The 23580-nt window shown below is 51.0% G+C and overlaps 1 protein-coding gene and 1 pseudogene across 21 annotated transcripts in view; both read left to right on the top strand.

The window, feature by feature from the left end:
• The window catches only part of IL34 (interleukin 34), a 57991-nt gene extending 34426 nt beyond the window's left edge, over positions 1-23565 (top strand). For 6 of the 21 annotated variants that reach the window (XM_014829148.3, XM_070500456.1, XM_014829149.2 and 3 more), the window contains exons 2-7: positions 12500-12908; positions 18149-18282; positions 19123-19200; positions 19485-19646; positions 21807-21942; positions 22160-23565. In XM_014829148.3, coding sequence (XP_014684634.1) covers positions 12881-12908; positions 18149-18282; positions 19123-19200; positions 19485-19646; positions 21807-21942; positions 22160-22335 — 714 coding nt within the window. In that variant the 5' untranslated portion in view covers positions 12500-12880 and the 3' untranslated portion in view covers positions 22336-23565. Of the gene's footprint in view, positions 1-12237; positions 12399-12499; positions 12909-14083; positions 14191-15448; positions 15722-18148; positions 18283-19122; positions 19201-19484; positions 19647-21806; positions 21943-22159 lie in introns of those variants that run through there. The other 15 variants (XM_070500462.1, XM_070500464.1, XM_070500465.1 and 12 more) reach the window with 7 other exon arrangements.
• LOC106823446 (dnaJ homolog subfamily C member 7-like) lies at positions 4133-5861 on the top strand (annotated as a pseudogene).
• Positions 23566-23580: the final 15 nt, after the last annotated feature.

Below are 23580 nucleotides of genomic sequence, written 5' to 3'. Positions count from 1 at the left end.
GTTTATTTTCTTTGATGCATAGAGAGGATGGCCCTCGGCAGAGGTTTCCATCCACGGGGCTGTCAAGCTGAAGACCCTCCAGCTACTCTGCTGTGACTGCTACCTCACTCCTTTTTGCTTTGTTTTGCTTTTTGTTTTGTTTTGTTATCCTATTGCTGCGAGGAAGCTTTAGGACACAAAGGTCTGTGGGCGTCCCTTTGTCTTCCGTCCCTTTTTCTCAAGAATGGCACTAGTGTGGACCCTCCACACTCTGCTCTTCTACTCTTGAATCTCCTTGCTTGTCGGAGGTCAGAGGTTGAAAGTCAGAGGTAGGAGGTCAGAGTCCTTAGAAAGACATCAGCAATTTTCTTAAAGTAGGAGCTGTTCAGAGTGTTCAAGGGCCCCATGTGACTAGTTCCACACTGGGTTTCTTTCTTTCTTTCACAATCATGTAAGTATTTTCCTCACAGATCTCTATTGATAGTGCAAAAGCAACAGCAATAAAGGAAATCATTCACAAATAAAAGAGAAGGCATGTTTTCCAAAATCCATTTTTACTGCTATTTGTAATAGTGAATAAGAATAATAGTCAATCCAGAGCTAGTCTGCACCGTCTGCCAGCTCATGTTCTAAGCTTTCTATGTATAGAAACTCGGTAAATCCTTATTTAACCCTTTGAGGTGGGAATTTCGTACCAAGACCATCTTACAGATGAGGAGCCTAAGGCAATGAGAGAATCCTCACCTCTTCAGCATCTGTATCTCACCTGCGCTTGCTTTCCTTAGGGTCGTTCACCTTTTAGAAATCTGACCACATTTATTTAGAAAGGAAACTTTATATCACTGCCATAAGCGGGAGATCCACATCACTTTCCGTAAATGATGATAACCATAAAAATGAGTAATCTGATAATATAACATTATTTTAACTTGTTCCTGTTACTTCTTCCCACCACCATTTTTTATTTTTTTAGGGTTTGTGCTTTTGGCGTCATGTCTAAGAATACGTTGCTCAACTCAAAGCTGCAAAGATTTTCTCCTAGAATTTTTATAGTTTTAGGTTTTACAATTAAGTCTATGATCCGTTGCAAGTTATTTTTATGCATGATGTGGGGTAAGGGTTACGCTGAATTTTTTCTTGCATAAAAATTGTCAAGTAGTTTCCACAGCATTGGTTGAAAAGACTCCTTTCTCCTCTCTTCTCTGAGTCTGCCTCCTCTTAGAGGCTGGGAGGGTTAATTCTCACAGTTGCTGCAAGGAGATAAAGGTATAATCATTTTGCTACACTGGATGTAAACCCGTTGGCACACAGTCAACACTCAATAAATAGGAATTAGTTCTCGGATTATGCTAACTGCTTTCCTTTGGTTTTGCATTCAGGTTGTTTCCTGTTTTCTTTCTTCAAGTGTAAATAGCAATGCAATGGATATTCCAGGTGTCCAGCTTTTTTTCTTTAAAATTATTTTAGGGTATATTTATGGATCCATAAATACATACTACAAATTAGTGTTAAAGTGGTTGGATCCATGCACTCGGCCAGAAGCCGTGCACTGCTTTTGAATTAGCCTGGCTTCCAACCACAGGGAGCTCCTTGGGAGGGTTAAGAACTAGGATCATCGTCTTCCCTGGGAAACCTTTCCCGCCTCCTGACCCCTACTCAGTCACAGTTCCCTGATGGGTGGTTTCTCATCTTCCCTTGAGCAGCACACACTCTCCCATGATACTATTCCCTACTATTTGTTTAGTTCCTTGCCTTCCTCACCGGCCTGCGTGCCTCTCACTGGAATCACGATTTACTAGTTTCCAGCACATAGTAGGTGCTTGATAAATGTTGACTGTGAGCACAGCATCCAGTACGGTGACTAGTACTCCTGCTGGGTTTGTGGGCTTCTCTGAGATAAGCCTTCCCATAACTATGTTCTTTTAGCGCCAGTGGCTGGTGTCACCCTTGTTTCTATGACATTGCATCATTTAGATGGTTTTCTCTAAGTGTGGGTCAGGTACCCCTGGTTAATGTTGGATGGTGTTACATGATACCTGGATCCTGCATTAAATAACATTGAATCCCAGAGTGAAGAATTCACTTTTTGGTTCTTTTTCAACCCTTCTTACTTTTCCAGGACCGGGTTTCTCAGCCTCAGCACTATTGACATTTGGGGCTGGAAAATTCTTTGTTGTGGGGGCTGCCCTGTGCATTGTAGAATGTTTACAGCATCCCTGACCTCTACCCACTAGATGCCAGTAGAACCCCCTCCCCCCGGTGGTGACAACCCAAATATCCATAGAAATGTCACCTGGGGAACAAAATCCACCGCCTGGTTGAGAGTTACTGCTCTAGGAGAAGGACTCAGTGTGGTGCTGATATATTTTAAACACCTCTCTAACCCTTGCTAACCTTTCTTTTCCAAAAAGAGCGAGCAGATGCTTGCGCAGAGCCTTCAGCAGGCAAAGCTTTCTCACTAGATTTTAATGCCATTATTTGATTTTCCTTGATGTTACCTTCTCGTTTTGGCAAGCGAGAACTGTTTTTCTCTTAATGAAAGTGTTACAAAGTTTTCTTTACACATAAATTTAAGTAAAAAGATGAGTGAATATAGAGAAATATATCTTAATATATTATGTAGATGTGGCCTAAATAGTGTGCTAGGCTCCTGGCTCTAAGGAGGTTCTGAGTAATGCATTTTCTTGTTTCAGCGCTTCTGTCATTTATAGCGCCGGGCAGGTTTTTGTTTTGTTTCACCCAAGAAAGTACTCCAGCTTGGGAGATGTCCTCAGGCTCTGGTGTGGGCGCCAAGCCTCCCAGGTATGCTGACACTGATCACACACGTGCAGCACCTGCCAGAAATATTCTACTTGCTGCATCATTTGGGCGGTGGACCTGGGACTGGGTCTTACTTAATAAAATTGTTCAGTTGACTTTGGATCACAAGGGTAAAGCCACGTCTAGATCCCAGACAATCCTTGTCTGAGAAGCAGACATTGGAAAACAAATCACATAGGCCTGGAGCATTTCTGATTTCATAGAGGAATCAAACGTGGGAGGAAAGCACCATATTTCCTTCATATCAGACATCTTGGCAAAGCTGCTACTGCTCCTGCCTCTGCTTGCCTCACGGGAAAAGGCTTGATCGGATAGCAGTGTGAGTGAGAATATCAAACTTAGCAACCCTTAATGAATTAGTGGATGTAGACATAAGCATGAGTGGCTGCCAGCATCAGAAAAGAGAGAAAACCAGATATTACATGCCTCCTGTTGAAAGAACCCAGTGCTGCCTACAGTGACGACAAAGAGTTGGAGGTTGAGTCTGACCCAACGGCCAATGTGCAGAAACAGAGGACAGAGGAACATGTTGAACTGCACCATGGGTGTGCAATCAGCAGAGTCTAGACTGGGGCACTCTACAGGGCAGACATCCTGGGTTCTTCAGCAGATGAATTGTAAGGGAAAGAATGGGATGGAGGGAAAATCCTGTAGATTAAAAGAGACTTAAAAGATAAATGAAATTTAAAAAGTGGACAAAGCTAAAAACTAAACTATAGGGTCTGAGGATGCATGCTTGGTTGATAAAACCATAAAGAAACCCAACAAGGTGATTGCTGTAATAGTCAGGATGGTGGTTACTTTTTGGGAGTTCTGTGATTGGGCTGGGGCTCATGCAGGGGCTTCTGGGGTGGCTGGCCAGCTTCTTTTTCTTGACTGGTGTTAGTTATAAGGTGTGATTGTCTTATAATAATTCATTAAACTGTACATTTGTGTGTTTTATGTTATCCGTATCTGTTTTATTTTAAGTCAAAAAGACAGATGAGTGTTGGTGAGGATCTGGAGAAATCAGAACCCTCATACACTGCTCATGGGAGTATAAAATGGTGTAGCTGCTTTGGGAAACAGACTGGCAGTTCCTCAAAAAGTTGAACATAGAGTGACCATATGGCCCCCACCCCATTCCTAGGAATGTACCCAAGAGAATTGAAAACACGTCCACACAAAAAACTCATACATGAAAGTTCATAGAAGTATTATTCATAATAACCAAAAAATGAAGACAACCCAAATGTCCATCAACTGATGACTGGATAAAGAAAATGTGATCTAGCCATACAATGGAATATTATTGGACAATGAAAAGGAATGAAGTACTCGTCCCGGCAGTAAGATGGCCGCTGCCGTGGGGTGCGATGATAATGGCGGTGATCAAGCCAGAGGTGCTCCACCCCAAAGAAGTGAAGAGGGAAGCAGCGTCTGTCAAGGATCAAGGAAACGCACACTATGCCGAGAAAGATTACAATGAAGCTTTTAACGATCACACAAAGCCATAGATATGTGTCCTAAAAATACGAGCTATTATGGGAAGCGAGCAGCCACCCTGATGGTGGCCGGAAGGTCCTGGGAAGCCCTTGAAGATGCACAGCAGTCAGTGAGGTTGGATGATGGTTTTGTCCGGGGACATCTACGAGAGGGCAAATGCCACCTGTGTCTAGGCAGCATGTTGCAGTTTTGAGAGGATCCTAGAACGGGATCACAAAAACGCTCAGGCAGAACAGGAGTTCAAGAATGCTGATGCCGTCATAGACTGTGAGAAAGTAGCAGAAACGGATTTCGAGAGGTGGGATTTTCAGAAGGTTGTTTTCTGCACAAACCATGCCCTAAAATTTGTCCCTGCCAGCCGTGGCTTCAAAATCCTCAAAACAGCATATTTAGCAATGCTGGTCATAATCCAGAAGGACAGTCTGTGGCCATGTCATTTTACAAATGGATTTCACCGATGTGGGTGCTCTGAACGCATGCGGGCTTTGCCTTCCTTATGCAGATCGTATTGAGAAGGCAGTTCGGTTTTTTTGTGCAGGCTCTCAGGGTGGCTCCTGACCACCAGAAGGCCTGCATTGCTTGCAGAAATGCCAAAGCACTTAAAGCAAAAAGGAAGATGGGAATAAAGCATTTAAAGAAGGAAATTACAAGCCAGCATATGAACTGTACACAGAAGTCCTGGGGACAGACCCCAACAATATAAAAATCAATGCTAAACTCTATAGTTATCAGGGTATGGTTAGTTCCATGCTTTGGAGAGGTGATGGCAGGATGGCAGGAAGACTGCACAAGTGCTGTGAAGCCCAATGACACTTACATAGATGCCTCCTTGAGAACAGCTCAGTGTTACATGGACACAGAACAGTGTGAGGACTATGAAAAAGCAAACTCATAGATTACTACAGACGCTGGGAGTAGACGTGAATGCCTCTGAGGACGAGATCAAAAAGCCGATTGGGGGGCCAGTCCCGTGGCATAATGGTTAGTGCACTCGGCTTTGGTGGCCTGAGGTTCACAGGTTCGGATCCTGCTTGCAGAACTATGCACTGCTTGTCAAGCCACGCTGTGGCGGCATCCCACATAAAATAGAGGAAGATTGGCACAGATGTTAGCTCAGGACCAATCTTCCTCACACACAGAAAAGAAAGCCGATCAGAAACGGGCCTTGGTGCTCCATCCAGATCAGCACAGGAGCCAGTGCTGAAGGGTAGAAGGAGGAGGAGAAAAAGTTCAAGGAAGTCAGAGAAGCTTTTGCCATCCTTTCTGATCTCAGGAAAAAGACTCACTGTGACAGTGGACGGGACTTCGATGAGGAGGGCAGGAATATGGGTGATTTTGATGCCAACAATATCTGCACGGCATTCTTGGGTCGTTCTGGGGGCTTCAGCTTTGAAATGTCTGGCCCCGGGAATTTCTTTTTTCAATTTGGCTAATGAAGGGAAACCGTCCAGAAGCTGGAAAAGGCAGGCTTGCTGGTCCACCTTGAATGTGGACACACTTCACCTCTTCCCCTTGTCATGTCTCCATGTCCTTAGAGCCATTTCGTCTTCTTGGCTGGATGCCCTGTGTCTGTGTGAGTGGGGTGACCGAAAGGCGGCCAGCACCAAGGCTGCAGGGAGAGGAGGGCAGTAGGAGGTGAAGAGGAGGCAGCTTGTGAAGTTTCATTTTACTGTTTAACTTTATTAAAAAAAAATTAGGAGAATAAAATGTTTTGACCCTTTAAAAAAGAGGAATGAAGTACTGATAGGTGTTATGTCTTAGTCTGCTCAGACTGCCGTAATAAAATGCCATAGACTGGGTGGCTGAACAACAGAAATTTGTTTTCTCCCAGTTCTGGAGGCTGGCAGTCGAAGATCATGGTGCCAGCAATGGTCTGTTTCTGCTGCCGACTCGCCGCTTGGGCTGCAGACGGCGGCCTTCTCGCTGTGCGCTTGCGTGACCTCTCTCTGTGGGAGCATGGAGAGGGAGAAAGCTCTCTGGGGTCTCTTCTTATAAGGGCCCTAATCCCATCATGACCGCACCTTCTTGATCTCATCTGACCCTAATTACCCCCAAAGCCCCATTTCCAAATACCATCACATCGCTGCTTAGGGCTTCAGCATATGAATTTGGGGGGGGAGGGGCGTTCAGTTTATAACAGGCCACAAGCTGAATGAACCCTGAAGACATGCTAAGTGAAAGAGGTCAGTCGTACAGGACCACATATTGGGTGACTACATTTATAGGAACTGTCCAGAGTAGGCAAGTCCGTAGAGATAGACAGCAGATTAGTGGTTGCCAGGGGCCGGGCGGAAGAGGAAATAAACAGTGACTGCTAATGAATATAGAGTTTATTCTGGGGGGGGGGGGGAATGAAAATGTTCTGGAATTAGATTGTGGTGATTATTGCACAACTTTGTGAATATGCTAAAAAAAAAAACCCAACACAACTGTCTACTTTAACATGGTGATTTTTTTTTTTTTGAGGAAGATTAGCCCTGAGCTAACATCTGCTGCCAATCCTCCTCTTTTTGCTGAGGAAGACTAGTCCTGAGCTAACATCCGTGCCCATCTTCCTGTACTTTATATGTGGGACACCTGCCACAGCATGGCTTGCCAAGCGGTGCCATGTCTGCATTTGGGATCCGAACCTGCGAGCCCTGGGCCACTGAAGCAGAACGTGTGAACTTAACTGCTGCGCCACTGGGCTGGCCCCTAAAATGGTGAAGTTTATGGTGTGTGAATTGTATCTTAATTTAAAAAAAAGGAAAAAAGACATAAGAGACACATCATTCAAGAGCACTATATAGACTACCATGTCAAGCTCTTGATTCAAACAAAACAACTTAAAAAAGACATTTTAAAAACAACCAGGGAAAATTGAACATGGATTCTGTATTAGACGATATCAGGAATTAGTGATTTGCGAATGTGCAATAACAGTAATGTGATTATATTTTTAAAAGATCCTTACATACTGGTAAAACGCCATGTCTGGAACTTGCTTTAAAATACTCTAGGGGAGGGGCCGGCCCCATGGCCACTTTGCACGCTCCACTTTGGTGGCCCAGGGTTTCCCCAGTTCGGATCCTGGGCGCAGACATGGCACTGCTCATCAGGCCATGCTGAGGCAGCATCCCACATGCCACAACTAGAAGGACCCACAACTAAAAATACACAACTATGTACTGGGGGGCTTTGGGGAGAAAAAGGAAAAAAAAAATGTTTAAAATACTCCAGGGGAAATTTTGGGGGATGACAGAATATTGACAATTTTTGAAGCTGAGCAATGGCTATATGGGGTCCATTATACTATTCTCCGTGGTTTGGGTTTGTTTAACAATTTCTATAGTAAAAACTTTCAGAAAATAAACCAAATATGGCAAAGGAAAAAAAAGGTCTTGATTAGTACTGAATTCCAGAAAGTTCATCTTCTAACAGAAGATTCTGAGCTGGACCCTAGGACAATGACAGCCCACCTTTGTCCACAAAGGCCTCCTGACCTGGAACTGAGCTTCATTCTGAGGAGGGAAGCCACCTGAACGACTTGCAGAAGATGGTTTGGGTTAGAATTGGTCCAGCTCTTTACAGAGAGTCTGTAGAGATGATGCACTTCCGTGCTGTATCAGTTAGTGTTTGCTGTGTAACAAACCATCCTCAAACAAAATAAACAAACATCGATTATTTCTCATGATTCTGTGGGATGGCCAGGATTCTGGGCTGCCTTGACTGGGGCCACGTGGTCTAGGATGTCCTCACTCAATTATTCCCCAGGGCTGGAATCCTCTTTCCACTGGTAGAACAGAGGTGGTAGGTGAACTGTTACTCAGAAATATAGCTCTTGGGCTAATGGGATGAACCAGAATAAATCGTCCTTGATTCTGCTTTTGTTTCTCTCCCTTTTTCTATGGCCTAAACCAAGTCCTATTTTTCTCTTACCTCCTCCTTGTCTAGAGCATCTGTGACTCACTCCTCGTGGCTGCTGGTTGCTGTCCCTCCCGATATCCTCAAAGGGCAGAGGGGCTTGATTCCCAGGAGGAGGATGAAGTTGGGCGTGTGGCCTGGGGCCAGTTGCCTCCCCCACAGCCCCTTTCCTCGTCTCTAGGATGTCGAGGTTGCACGGAATGTCTCTGAGGCCTTGGTGGCCCTGCTCTGCTCGCAGGGAAGTGGTCAGGCTGGAGCATGTGGTCCAGTGCTCTGTCCCTTGGGCCTCAGGTCAGGCCTGGCTGCTTTGGGGAGAAGAATTCTCTGAGTGGGTGTAATAGATGAGTGGCAAAAGTGGCCTCAATTTTTTATGCACACTCCCATCTATGCCCTTTGTAATGAATATTTTGCAGTTCCTTCCACCAACAAGTGGAGTCTATTCCCTGCCTTTCCCCGCCCCCCGAGTCTGCTTTGGCCAATAGAATGTGGTGGAAGCGGTGGGTTGGTTGTTCTGTGCTTGGGCATTAAGGGGCGTTGACTCATTTGCTCCTTTTCTTGGAATGCTGCTATGAGAACAAACCTAGGCTGGCCTGCTGGGGGTGAGTCAACCCAGCTGAGGCCAACCTAGACCAGCCAGCGCCTGCCGAGCCACCAGAGTGAGTGAGCCCAGCCTGGATCAGCCAAGACCCAGCCAACCTATAGATCTGTGAAAAAATGGAAATGATTGTTTTTAGCCACTCTATGGTGGGGGGGGGGGGTTGGTGGTTTGTGACACAGTTGATAGAGTGGCCACTTGAGCTACATGTGTTCTGAACACAGCATGGCATCTCTGCCTCAGGTTGGGACCCTGGCTCTAGAGCTCACCCACTGGGTTCCAGCTCGGGTCCCACAGCTCCCTCCCCGGGGAGGCTGGGCAGGGAGGAGCCAGAGCAGGTGGCTTTGGAAAGGAGGGAGCAGTGAAGGTCCCAGGGGAGCATGTCCTTGCTGCCCGACCTGGACAGACATTGCAACACAGTGCAGCACAGAAATGCCTGTTTACAAAATTTTTAAATCAAAGTTATACCTGCACCTGAATTAATCAGATCCTTCAATATGATGCTGCTATGAAGGACAATAGGCTGTCTGCTCCCTTCTCCCCATTTCCTGCTGCCCAGACTTTCAACTTTTTCCTTTTTTAAGCAATAAATATATTTTTATCGTTCTAAATAGCATGCTGGTATTGCTACTTAAAAAAAATTTTTTTGAAAGATTTTGTTTTTCCTTCTTCTCCCCAAAGACCCCCCAGTACATAATTGTATGTTTTGGTTGTGGGTTCTTCTAGTTGCGTCGTGTGGGATGCTGCCCCAGCACGGCCCCACGAGCGGTGCTAGGTCCGTGACCAGGATCCGAACTGGCAAAACCCTGGGCCACTAAAGCAGAGCACATAAACTTAACCACTCAGCCATGGGGCCGGCCCCTACATTTAAAAAAAATTTTTTTTTCATGACAAAGATTGGCCCTGAGCTAACATCTGTGCCAGTCTTCCTCTATTTTATGTGGGATGCCACCACAGTGTGGCTTGACATGCAGTGCTAGGTCTGTGCCTCGGATCCGAACTGTTGAACCCTGGGCCGCAGAAGCAGGGTGTGCAAACTTAACCACTGCACCACCGGGCCAGCCCCCTGACTACTTCTTCATTTGAGGCATTATCTGTTGACTTCTCACCGTGAAAGATTTATTCCTTGTCACCCACTTCCCTCCCCACACACCTGCCTCTCCTCAGCTCCCTGTCCTCCCAGAATCCTTACGTCCTGATTCCATTAAATTAGTATGTGCTTCTTACTTGCCACTGTGACTTTGAAAATGCTCTTCCCAATTGAAGTGTGCAGAATAATACTCCAACTTTTACTGTCTTGCACAATGTTTCTTTGTGTGAGCTTCCTAATGAAGCTCCATGCAAGCCCCAGGGGTAGCATGGGGCTGGGGTGGGGGAGGCATTTCAAACGCTTCACCCTCCCCACCCCCACCAGAGAGAGAGAGAGAGAGGGAGAGGAGAGGCCCTGGGCTCTCTGGGGATGGCCACAGCCACTCTTTTCGGGGGATTACCCTCAGGCTCATTTGTCAGGGAGGGGCCCTTGTTTCGGGGCCTCCGTGAGTGCCTGGTTTCCTGCGTGCCCCTCCCCACTCAGGCGCTGGCTCCTGTGTCATCAGGTAACTCCTACATTGTGTCTTCCTTGCCTTTCACACACTGCCCCCCGTATCAGCGGGGCTCAAGGGGTGGGACCACAGGTGGCACCCAGGTTCAGGACTCTGTGGTGTGGCATGAAGGTGACTGTGACCCCATTTCTCACTTGCTCAGTTCCTCCATTAGGGTCTGATGGTCTGGGATGTGTGGTGGGATTCAGCACTGGGGGCCTTTCAGGGAGATTTCTGAGTGGAGAGGCTGCCAAGAGAGTTTTGTGGGGCACGGATGGGTGCAGAGCCTGATTCTGGTGGGTGGGGAGGTCTGGGCTGAGGGACTCCAGCTGGTGGGATCAGGACAGGACAGGAGCTCACGGACCGGGCCCCTGTGGGCAGCAGGCAGAGCCGACATGTTCTGAAGGGCTGTGGGGCACGACGCCTCCAGCTGACAGATAAGCCCAAGAGAGATGGAAACTTCCGTCCGCTCCAAAACCTGTACACAGAGGCTTGTCGTGGCTTTATTCATAATGATCAAAAACTGGAAAGAACCCAGATGTCCCTCCACTGGTGGATAGACAGTGATCTGTCCACACAGTGGAATACTACTCAGCAAGAAAAAGGAGCAAACCACTAACCCACGGAACAACCCGGCTGAATCCCGGCTGCAGAGTGCTAAGTGCAAGGAGCAGACACAAAAGGCTGCACGCTGTGGACGTGTTTCCACGGCATTCGGGAAAAGACAAACCTCTGGACAGAACACGGGCGAGTTGTGGCCTGGGGCTGGGGCGGGGCGGGGAGGAGGGGTTGACTAGATTAGCAGGAGGGAATTTTCTGTGGGGATGGAAGTGTTTTATATCCTGATTATTGTATTGATTATACGGCTTTATGAATTTGTCAAAACTCATAAAATCGTACACTAAAAAAGATGAATTTTATTGTATGTAATTGTACCTCAATAAACCTGAAAAAAACCAAAAGTAACGACAACAGAAAGTTTCAGTGAGGTTAGTATTCGTGGAGACACTGTGGCAGCAGGGGAACTGCAGGGTGGGAGGAGGAGGAGCTGAGAGCCAGCGGTGACCTCACACAAGGGGTCAATGGGAATATTAACCAGCCGACTCAGCCTCTCAGGGCCTCGGTGTCCTCATCTGCCAAATGGGGACAACAGTCTGTACTTTGCAGAGTCCAGTGAGGGGCAGATGAGATGACCATGTGAGAGACCCCAGCCCAGCTAATAAGGGCTTCCTAACTCTCATGTGGGCATCAGTTGGCCGCAGTGGCTACCAACAGGCCGAGTTTGAATTCCTGTTGCACTTCCTACAAGCTGTGTGACCTTGAACAAGTGTCTTAACCTTTCTGAGCTTTGATTTTCTTGCTGATAAAATGAGATTATATGGTCCCATAATACTGTTGCAAGGATTCAATGGATATAAAGGCCTTACCCCTGGGCCTAGCACATAGTGAGCAGTGAGGAAGAGTGATTCCATTATTCTCGTAGGGTTGCCAAAATAGCAAATAAAAATGCAGGATTCCCGGTTAATTTGGAATTGCAGGTAAACAATGAGTATAATTTTCATATAAGTGTATCCTATGCAATATTTGGGACATACTTACACTAGAAAGGTCTTCATGACATAATTATACTAAAGAACATGTGTGGTCTATCTGAAATTCAAATTTAACTGTGTGCTCGGTAGTCACCTGGCAGCCCTGTTAAGAGGGAGGTGGAGCTGGGCTGACATGGCAATGGGACTGAGCCCGCCGGTGAGTGGAGGGCTGAATGACCCGCTGCTTTTTACCCCCGCAGCCGGAATCACTCAAGCACCTCCAGTCTCTCCTTCAGGGAGCTCCCTCGGCTTAACCCACGCGGCCCATTCATTCCTTGGTCCTGCTTTTGTTCGGGCCTGTGGCTGCCGGCTGGCGTCACCATAACTCCCTCCTGGGCTTGTGCTGCCCTTTGGTTGCTCTGGAGTCATTTCTGTGTCCCCCGAGCGGCCAGCCGCCAGGGCGGGGCTGTGCGCCTGCAGCCTGTCCGGTGGTCCGGGCGGACGGTGGGTGCAGCAGGCACAGGGGCTCTCGGCGCCTGCGGCTGATGGCTGAGTGGCAGCCCGGCTCTTACATAATCGGTTTCTCTCCTCCTTTCTCTTTCCAGAGCCGGATTTCACACTGAGCAGCTGCAGACGGGGAAATCAGAGACAGCGCAACCCAGCCCCAGATTCCGAGGGGCCTGCTGGGGACTCTCTCCTCCCGCTCGGAGGGAAGACCCCGAGACCGCTGTCTCAGGCCAGGTCCTGGCTGCCATGGGACTCACCGCCTCTGCCCCCCGGCTGCCCTCCGCACTGCCAGGCAGATAAGGGCGGGGGCTGCCCTGGGAGCACCTGCCACCCCCTGCCAGGCCCCTCCGTGGCCAGCCCTCCCTGACTTTGGGCCACCTTTGCTGACCCGAGGCCATGTAGGCCCCACTCGGGCCTCTGTGGATAGACACACCGCCGGGGACACCACCTCTGCTCTCGGGGGGACCCAGCGCACCACCATGCCCCGGGGACTCGCCTGGCTGCGCTGTGAGTACTGGGGGGTCCGTGCGGACCGCCTTGAGGAGGCCTTGGGCCAGAGCCAGGCTCTGCTGTAACCATGGCAACTGGGGCATTCTTGCTGGTGTGAAGTTGAGATGCTTCCCAGTTAACCACAGGTGCCCTCGGGGACCCCCACGGCCACCCCTGCCTTGTGTCCAGCTGACCCCAGCCCAGACAGGCATGGTAGGTGCGAGTCTTAGGCTGGGTGGGCACAGTCAGTGGGTGGTCCCAGGGACAGGGCAGGCACTGGTGGTAGGTGGCAGCATCTCATCTTCCCAGACTCATTGGCACTGGGGAGTACAGGGATTTCTGGCCTCTCTGGGTGTGGCCAGCTGGGGGTGGGGGCTTGGAGAAGTCTGGGCCTCCAAGACCCATGGGAGAAGTGCACCCGGATGCCTGGGAAGGCATCCTGTTCCTGCTGACCCTCCCTCGGTAAAGAACAAAATTGAAAGGCAGGCAGAGAACAGTGTTGTTGGTAAAAAGAAAATAAGCTGAAATGAGGACAGAAAAACAAGAGTCTAGAAGTGCCTAAAGCCTGCTGGTAGGAGGCCAGACCAAGATCCCTTCAGACTCCAAGATTTGACTTAACCGACTCAAGTTCCACCTATTTTTCTGGTGCCTCCCATGTGCCTGCTGGAGAGTCACTCCCATGGTGACAAGGACCTGGGCTGTCTTGTGCCTTTCTCCCAATGCCTGGCACGGAGCTAGGAGGTGGTCCGGGGCTTGACCCTGCGAGGGATTCGCAGAGGAGTTGAGCCCCCCCGGCCCTTGTGCAGGGATACTGCAAAGGGTCAGAACATTCAGACCAGGGGAAGGACCCAGACCCGGTGTTCTAGAAGCAGCATGGGTGAGGTGCCACTCAAAATGGTCTCGAAGGTGGGCAATGTCCACACAGGTAGACGTGGGGAGGTGAGGACTGTGTCCCAGGTAGAGGGAACAGCACGAACAAGGGCTCAGTGGTGGGACAGTGAGACGCCAGGGTGGAAGGCTGGCCTGGGCTCCAGTGGCTCAGGCCTTGGAAGCCGGGGTGAAGAGTTCCTAATTCATGAGAGGATGTAGAGCCCTGGAAGGTTCGTGATCTGGGGTGGGGTTGGGAGTTACTCTGCATTCGGAAGAGCAGTCTGGTGGTACTTGTAAGAGTTGCTGTTGTACCTTCTGGGCAGGAAGTAATGAGGGCCAGGTCCAGAGCTGGAAGCGAGGAGGGAAAGGCATGGTGGAGGGGAGAAGACTCGTGAAGGTAGATCGCGGAACCTGGCAAGGATTGGCCGAGGTATGAGGGAGAGGGTGGGGATAGAGATCAGGGGCTTGTGAAGGCCTCGGTGCTGGGGAAGTTGGCCGCCTAACACATTGCCACAAACTTGCCTTAAAATAGCAGAAATTTATTCTGTCACAGTTCTGGAGGCCAGAAGTTTGAAACCAAGTCAGCCGGGCCACACTTCCACTGAAGGCTCTAGGGGAGGGTCCTTCCTGCCTTCTCCAGCTTCTGGTAGCTCCCGGGGCTCCTTGGCTTGTGGCCACGTCACTCCAGTCTGCCTTTGTCTTCACGTGGCCTCTCCCTCTGTGCGTCTCTGTGTCTTCTCTTCCTATAAGGACACCGGTCATTGGATGTAGGGCCTACCCTAAATCCAGGATGATTTCATCTGGAGAGCCTTAACTTAATTACATTTGCAAAGACCCTGGCTCCAAATAAGATCGCCTCTGAGGTCAAAGGTGAACGTGAACTGGGAGGATGCTATTCAGCTCCCTACACAGGTTCAGATTTGGTCGCTGGAGGTAGGCTGGTGGACAACCATTTGTCACTGCACAAAGGGCAGTTGCTCTTTCTTCAGCCTCCTCTTCTGTCTTGTGGGCCTCTTACCTCTGGATGCGGGGGGGAGGGCGAGGTGGGGGCAAGATGGGCCTCCTGGCCAGGGCCAGGATTACACTGGCTGTGGGGCTCCTGGGGTGCAGAGTGGCCATGAGGCCACAGCCGTACTGTCCCTGCCTAGCCACCGGTTTGCTGGCCTGTTTCGTGGGGTGGAGGCAGCAGGAAAGAAGCTTAAAATTGGAAATGGTAGTCGGGCTGCAGACTTGGAGGAAGTGTAAGTTTCGGGAAGGCAGATCATCTATGGACAGAGTTTCCAGGGCAGCCTGCGTGTGCCAGGCTGGGAGGCGCGGAGGCTCTATAAGTTCCTGCTATGAGCCCACAGATGCCAGGCCCCAAAGGCCCTGGAGCAGGACTCAGATGAGGGCACCTGGCATAGGTTATGGAGGGTGGAGTGGGCAGCCAGTGGGTGACTGCCACACGGGAAAGAAGATTCAGTGTAGGCAGAGATACAGACTTTTACAGAAAAGATGGGAACTTGGATTTTTATGTGACATCTCTGTGAACCAGACGTGGCCCTTGGGACACGAGTTTGCAACTGTCACTCTGGGTCAATGTTCTCAAAGTACAGTCCCCAGACCAACAGCATCAGCTTCACTTGGGAAATTGTTAGAAATGCGTGGTGTTGTGGTTAGGTTCAACATGCTCTGCTTTGGTGGCCTAGGTTCACAGATTGGGGTCCCGGGCGTGGACCTACACCACTCGTCAGCCATGCTGTGGTGGCGACCCACGTACAAAATAGAGGAAGATTGGCACAGATGTTAGTTCAAGGTGAATCTTCCTCAACCCCAACAACAACAACAACAAAAAGAAATGCCGATTCTCTGGCCCCTCTCCAGACCTGCTGAATCAGACACTGTGGGGTGGGGCCTGGCTCTCTGGGCCTTCACCAGCTCTCCAGGAGATTCGGATGCATGCTCCCATTTCCCTGCTCAAGGTGAACCCCCAAAGTGCTCAGTAAACGAAACAGTGCTGTGGTTAACAGCATCACGTATTCACACACTAAGGGCTAAGTTTTCTGGTCAAGATAGTGAGTGAATTGGACAGATGGTGTTAGATACGGGGATTGGTGGGGGCTAGGGAGAGTCTGGGGAGGGAAGGAATGTTGGTGAGACCTTGAAAGAGGTCTGCAGTGTGAGAGGATGCCCAGGGCAGGGACAAAGGGGGAGCAAAAACCCAGATGCAAGGATGGTCTTGACCAGCAGAGGTGCCAAGCTGAGAGGGTTAAAGATTAGGGACAAGACAGAAAGCAAGCAGAAACGCTGGTTCCATCTGTGTTTATCGGGCCCTGTGTCCAAATCCTGGGTGACCACATGAAAAGAGAGAGAGAGGAGGTGCCAGATGGGTTGCAGACTTGCAACCTTGCAAAAAATGTGGTTGTCAGACTTCTGCGAGAGGAAGGGCTGGTGGGCTGCAGCCCGTATGGGGCACAGTGCTTGAGTAGACCAGAGGGCGCTCCCGGTGAGGGGCCCAGCAGGAGCAAAGGCCTGGCGGCAGGCCTGAGTAGGAGGTGGGGAAGCGATGGAGAGCAGGCCCACGGCAGCAAGCGTTTCAGAACAAAAGTCTTCCTCAGTGCCAGGGAGGTGAGTGGGGAAAGTCCAGTCAGTCATCCCTGCCAGTGGTGGACCAAGGCGGTGACTCAGCCTGCCTGGTTATTTTGGGACAAAAAAAAGAGAAAAAAGAAAAAAGAAAAAAATTATTATTGCTTTTGACTATAACAATAATACCTGTAGAAATTGATTATAGAATATAAAATATGTCCTACAAAAATATAAAGAACATAAAAATCTCCCATAGAGATTTGATACATTTCTTTCCACATTTTCTATGCATACATATATGTAATGAACAAAATCCAAGACATGCTGTCTACCTAGATAAGGAGTGTTGAATCATGCTTTTTTAAACCTCGCTAAGCACATCATAAATATTTTTCTTATCACATGAGCATATCATAAGCATTTTTTGACTGTGTGATTTTTTTTTTTTTTGAGAAAGATTAGCCCCAGCTAACATCTGCTGACAATCCTCCTCTTTTTCTGAGGAAGATTGGCCCTGAGCTAACATCTGTGCCCATCTTCCTCCACTTTATATGCAGGATGCCGCCACAGCATGGCTTGTTGAGTGGTGTGTAGGTCTGTGCCCGGCGAACCCCAGGCCACTGACGCGAAGCATGTGAACTTAACTGCTAGCCACCAGGCTGGCCCTGGCAGTGTGATTTTTATTGGCTACTTTCATTATTATTGAACATCTAGGCCATTTATGGATTTTCACTATTATAAAATAATGCTGCAATGGAAGTCTTTGTCCACACATCTTTTGGTTTATGTCTCTTTTTGATTTTCCTTCAGGTTTATTCCTAGAAAGGAGTTTAATGGGTCAGAGGGTGTGGACATTTTTAAGTCCATTAATAACAAAAACTGCCAAGTTGCTTTCCAGAATGAGAGCACCTGCTTCACTACTTTGCCAGCACCAAGTGTTATTAAAATAAAATTAATTTTTAAAAATCCTTTTTCATTTTGATAGGTGAAACATGACATCTGATTGTTTTACTGTGAATTTCTTTATCTTTATGAGTGAGGTTGATTTTTTGGATACGTCTCTTGCCCATCTAGACGTTATTGTTTGTGCTCTGATCGACTTAACCCTTGTTCATATTTGTTGCAAACTGTCAGATATTTTTTGAAAGCCTGTTCAGTCAGGCGGAAATCACAGGCTGTTTTTGAAGTTACAGCGACCCCCAGTGGTGAAAGCTGGTAATGTTCGGAAGGCCGTAGCTGGCTTATTGGCAGGGAACAGAAACAGCCAGAGTGAGTTTCGCTTAGCATCCCAGAAGGAGCAAACGGGAAGGGCCGTTGCAAACCAGCTGGTACATCTAACTGACAGGATGCTGAGGTCAGATAGAGCAGGGAAGAAAACGGCTTTGGTCACCCAAGAGTCAGTTGTAGAGTTGGAACTAGAATCTGCATCTCCTGTATCCCCAGATAGAAAATGCAGGAACAGGCTTTGAAAACATGTCAGCCCTGGCAGAGGGCCTGAGGTTGCCCTGGAAGGAAAGTTGTCCCTGCCCCATAGGGCAGGAGTGGGGAGTAGGCTGGAGACCAAGCCCGGGTGTGGCTCCTGGGGGGCTGTCCTGGCCAGGGGTGGGGGTGGACGGGCTGGACGGCTCCTGCTCGCCTGGAGGTGCTGTCCTGGAGCCCAGACCCCAGGGAGAGCATTCTTAGTGGTGGGAAGGCCTCCTTGGGGCTCTGCGCCCCCGCCTCCTCCCATGAATACTGGTGACTGGGAAAAGGGAGGATGGTTGTGCACAGCTTTGCACACCCGGGCACTGTTGCTCATGCGTTCTGTTGGGTGCGGTCCACAGATTTTGGCATCCTCCTTGGCATGGCCTTGGGGAACAAGGGTTTGGAGGTGTGGCCCTTGACCCAGAGTGAGGAGTGCGCGGTCACTGGCTTTCTACGGGACAAGCTGCAATACAGGAACCGCCTTCAATACATGGTAACCACGTGGGCATCTGCTGTGTCCCTCTTCCCAGGCCCCTGGGATCACTGGGCGTAGGGATCTGGACATTCAAGGTCCCTCCTTAGACCTGTGTCAGCCTAAGCCTACCATGGCCCTTCTCTCCACCACACACCCCTATGCGCCTGGGCTGCACTTACTGCCTCCCATCCTGCCATCCATCTCCGGGGATCTCCACCCCTCCTGCTTGATCTGACCTGTGATCCCACCTCCACGTGGCACTCACTCTGTGACTCAGAAATGGACTCCAGGAAGCCTTGGGGGGAACCCCAGACACTTACTGGCAGAGGAGATAAGGACGTAGAAATTAGAGTGTTTGATTCTTTTTGTAGGGTGGAGACGCCCACGTGGCACATGGCTCTGTGTGTCTTTTTTATAACAGCTTTATTGAGATGTACTCCACATACCATACCATTCACCCGTTTGAAGTGTCCAGCCCAGCGGGTTGTAGGGTACTTGCTGCAGTTCTGCAGCCGTCGCCATAATGAGTTGTAGAGTAATCTTTTAAAGTAATCCCCCCCCCCCAAAGAATACGTTTCTATTGGGGTGGTCTGTCCCTCATACTGCTTCTTGGCCTGAAACTTCTGCCTTAACAGGAACTGCATGCTTGGTTTCAGTCTTCCCTGTGTCCGCAAGGAGAGAGAGCTGTCTTTATCCCATGGGGAGCCAAGTATCTCTTCTCCATAGAGGGCCATCTCTGCCATCGAAGGGCTGGGCCTGGGTCCTCTCTTCCTACATCAAATTCGTCTGGGAGGTTGGGGGGACATGTCTGAGCCATTTCTGACTCTGACCTCATGGTTTGTTCTTGTACCTTCCCAGAAACACTACTTCCCCATCAACTACAGGGTCAGCGTGCCTTACGAGGGGGTGCTCAGGATGGCCAATGTCACCAGGCTGGTGAGAATCCCCTCCGGGGCTGGGGAGACCCCTGCCTCCTGGGACATCCCATAGGCCCAGCCTGAGAGGCATATTGGTCTTGGCAGGTCCTGTTGTCAGGGGCCTTTCCTGGTCCCTCAAGCAAGCCTGCCCTTGGCCCATGCCCAAGGTACCTGCCAGCCACAGTGGATGCCCGTGGTCGGCTCATTATGCAGGGCAAGCCCTGGGGTGGGGGTGTCAGAGTGGGGGAGGAGGGCCCAGAGGCCTGAGTCTAGGGGTTCTAACCATCTCTCCTGTCCTTGCAGCAGAGGGCTCGAGTGAGCCAGCAGGAGCTGCGGTACCTGTGGGTCTGGGTGAGTCTCAGTGCTACTGAGTGGGTGCAGGAGGTGCTGCTCGAGGACCATCCATCCTGGAAGTACCTGGAGGAGGTACATACACTGCTTCTGGACGTCCAGCAAAGCCTTAGGGTGAGCTGCTCGGAGGTGTGGGCGCGAGGGCGTGTGTGTGTGCGCGCACGCACCCGCATGGCCAAGGGCCATCGAGGGAGGACGTAAACACATGGAAAATTCCAGCATGTCCTGAAGGGTGTGGGAGAAATGGGGGAGAGGGAGAGATGGCCAGGGCTGACCGGGAGGTGGGCTAGGCCAGGGGAGCTGGGGGCGGGGACTGGAGATTCCCCTGAGAATCTGTTCCAGGCTCTGCCACTCTGGCTATGATCCTGGGCTGGTCATTGATGTGTCTGGCTTTGTTTCTGCATCTAAGATGAGGTTCCTGTGGGGGAGGGGGAGGGACAGCTAGATGGAACACGAGGGGTTTTTCCGGTGAGGAGGCTCTTCTGTGTGGTCCTGTAACAGTGGATACGTGACATCTGGCACTTGTCAAAGCCCATGGAATGTACAACACGGAGGGACTCCTAATGTAAACTATGACTTTAATAATGAGAATGAAAGAGGTCCCTGATAACTGCCTGCTCGGGGGGCTGATCTGAGGCCTCAGGGATACGTCCTCTAAATAAGCCTGAAGAGGAAGGTGACAGGATCTGTGTGTCCCCACGCAGGCCATGTGTGAACTATGGTACCCCTCCCCACACCACCATTTGCCCTGCTCCCCACCCCAGCCCTGCCTCGGGGACCCCCACCTGCTCCCCAGCTCAGCCAGAACACCCAGCACCAGCCATGAGCCTCTGAGGATAGAGGCACTTAGGGGCCAGCCACTGTTTTTGCAGCTGCCTGGAACTTGGGGAGGCTCTCTCAATTCTTGCAGAGGCCGGGGGACCCAGTGATTTCCTTGGTGGCTCTTTTGTGCCCGTGGGCAGGGTGGGTTGGAGCTGACCTGGAGCAGACATGGTTTTCCGTCCTCGTTTTGCCTCAAGAGGGTCTCTGACTCTGAGAGCTCTCGGGAGCCCATCTGGGGCCCGGGAAGGAGGTTGCGGGTAGGTGGAGGCCCTGCCCACCAGGGCTGTTCAGATTTAACCAGCATTTACATCTCGCTTCTTTCTAGCAATGTTCGTGGCCCATGACCCGCTCCACATCTGCCCCCATCTGCCCGGCAGTGGGTTCTTCCCTGCTATGGAGTGGGCTGTGGGGGTGGGCTCCCTTTCCCTCCGTCTCCCCTCACTCCTCTCTCCAAGCTGCTGTGACAAATTACCACTAACTGGTGGCTTCAAACAACTGAAATTATTCTGTCACAGTTCTGTCATGGTGTCAGCAGAGCCACACTCCCTCTGAAGCTCTAGAGGAGGAGCCTTCCTGCCTCTTCCAGCTCCTGGTGGCTGCTAGTGCCCTTGGCTCGTGGCAGCATCACTCCCATCCCTGCCTCTGTCTTCGTCTTCGAGTGGTCTTTCCCTCTGTGTCGCATGTCCTGTCTCTTTTAAGGACACCAGTCATTGGATTTAGGGCCCACCCTCAATCCAGGATGATGTCATCCTGAGATCCTTAGCTTAATTCCATCTGCAAAGACTCTGTTTCCAGAGTCACAGTCACAGCTACCAGGGGTTAAGACTTGGACACAGCTTTTTGGGGGTTGGGGGGGGCTCACAATTCAACCCTGCACCTTCACTTCCCGCTCAGGCCCCACATTTCCTTCTTCGAGATGTCTTCTCCCACGGCTCTGCCCCCTGCTCAGGGACTTCCTGCCCACGGCATCCTCGGGGCTCCCCACGCCATGTGTATTCCTTCTGTTAAGTATTGTGGGGAGATGCCCTGGGCTGGCAGCCTTGACCTCGCTGTCTTCACCACACCAGCCTCATGAAGCTCCTTTCTCTTCTTCCCTGGAGTTGGTGGGGGTCTTTGCATCCTGAAGGACAGTGTTTCTGGGGCCAGGGACTCCGCATGGCCCGATCTCCTCCCTCTCCGGCCTGCCCCCTGCAGTCATTTTACCAACGATGGAGAAAGAGAAGCATCTGTGTTGCGCTTGGGTGAGGGGTGCTGAGGGGGACCCCCCCCCCCCAGGAAACTTGGCACCTGCGGCAAGAAGAAGGAGAGAAATCGCCTACAGGCCTCCTGGTCACGGGAAGTCTTGTGCTTCTTCCGTGGTCTGTGCCCCTCCAGGAGGAACAGCCCTATGGCTCTCCTGGGAGGTGGCTGTCTCTTCACTGACCTGCGGTCCTAACGGTTTCCTCCTTCTAGGATGTGGAGGTCAGCCCCCAGGTGGAAGCGGTGTTGTCACTCCTGAGTGCCCCAGGGCTGAGCCTGAAGCTGGTACGGCCCAAAGCCCTGCTGGACAACTGCTTCCGGGTCATGGAGCTGCTCTACTGCCCTTGCTGTAAGGAGCTGGGGTGGATGGGGCTGGGGCAGGGTGCCAGGTGCCAGTCACTGGGCAGAGCCAGGACTCCCTGGGCAGGCCCTCTGCTCCCCAGGGCTGCAGGTCATTTCTGGAAGCCCAGATGGGCCCTGGGTATGGGGACAAAAACAGTGAGGCTTGGTCTGGGGACGAGGAGGGTGTTGGCCACTCCTGTAGTCTTTTTTCCTGTCCCCTGCAGGTAAACATAGCTCCGTCCTGAACTGGCAGGACTGTGAGTTGCCCAGCCCTCAGCCCCACAGCCCGGAGTCCTCATCATCACAGTGTGTGGCTGCCCAGCTGTACCCTTGGCCCCAGCAGCCCCCCACCTCCCTGCCCCGCTCCCCGGGATCTGAGGCTGGAGTCCCCCCTCAGTGATGCTGCCGAGGGCACGGGGCCAGGCCTCCTTCCAGAGCAGCCTGTATGGTGACCTGGGTGGAGCAGCTGGAGGAGCTCCCACGGGAGTTCAGCTGGGCCTGACACTTGGCTGCGTGGTGGTGGGAGCCCCCGCTGGAAGAGGAACCCCTGGAAGGGTGTTTGTCCTTTGGGGATTCTGTGCCTGAGAAGGGCTCAGCTTCCTGCCTTCCGTGCCTCATGTGGTCTTACCTGGGGACCTGTGGGCACCTGAAGATGGATGAGGACCGAGCTCCCGCCCCACCTGGCACTGCCCGGGCCGCCTCCCTTGCCCGACGGCAGCACCGAACGTCTCCTAGCCTGCAGAGGCGAGAGCTGGTCGAGGGGCCGGTGGGCATGGGGCGGACACCACTCCATGAGGCCAGGGAGGGGGCAGAGCCCAACGCCACATCTTGCCACAGTGGATGCTCTTCCAGTTCCTTTTATTTTTTCTATTAAACACCTGCTTTGTTTTGTTTAGTTTTGGTTTGTTTTGCATCTGCAAGGGTGAATGGACCTGGAGAGGACCTGGAGGCCTCCACCGCCTCCCCCTCCAGCTCCAGCCACGAGCGCAGGAAGTGGGAGGGAGTCCAGGAGGTGGGAGGTCGGGGCGGCCCTGGGGCCTGGGTCTGAAGATTGGGGTTTGGAATGGACCTGGAATGGTAGGTATTTGAGGAATTGTGTTCTTCCAGTCCTGCCCTAGCACATCAGGCCTCAGAAGCCTGATCCTGGGCAGTGCCTCCCGGCCCCTCCCCCCATCTGGCTGCCCGAAGACAGCCCCCAGCAGGGACAGAGCTGAGGCATTCAAAACTTAGGTCCTGGCACAAGACCTGGCCACTCCTGGCCCTGCCACACGGCGCCCTGGGCTGCCTGGCCAGGGTTTCGGGATGAGAAAGGGCTGGGGCGCAGGCAGGGTGCTGCGGGGGCAGGTGAGCAGCAGCCGAGGAAGGGAGGCGGAGGCGGGGGTGTTAATTACAGTACGACTTTATTAATACTGGAATCTTCACAGTGAATTTGTTACTTGAGCAGTGACTATTTAAATCAAGGGGGGGGAAGGGGGTGGGGAGGAGAGGATAATTTATCCAAAAACCGACAGAAAGAAAAGAAACAAAATGGTTCAGATGGGATGGGGGGGCGGCAGGTGGAGGGAAGATGGGTGAGTAGGAACCAGGAGGGGAGGCCGGGGGTGGGGAAATAAATTAAAAAAAGGAACAAGTTAACAACAGCACC

This window comes from Equus asinus, chromosome 28 (genome assembly GCF_041296235.1).
Source record: "Equus asinus isolate D_3611 breed Donkey chromosome 28, EquAss-T2T_v2, whole genome shotgun sequence".
NCBI classification, from domain to species: domain Eukaryota; kingdom Metazoa; phylum Chordata; class Mammalia; order Perissodactyla; family Equidae; genus Equus; species Equus asinus.
The sequence above is the reverse complement of the archived record's forward strand: the minus strand, read 5'-3'. Positions and strand labels throughout refer to the sequence as shown.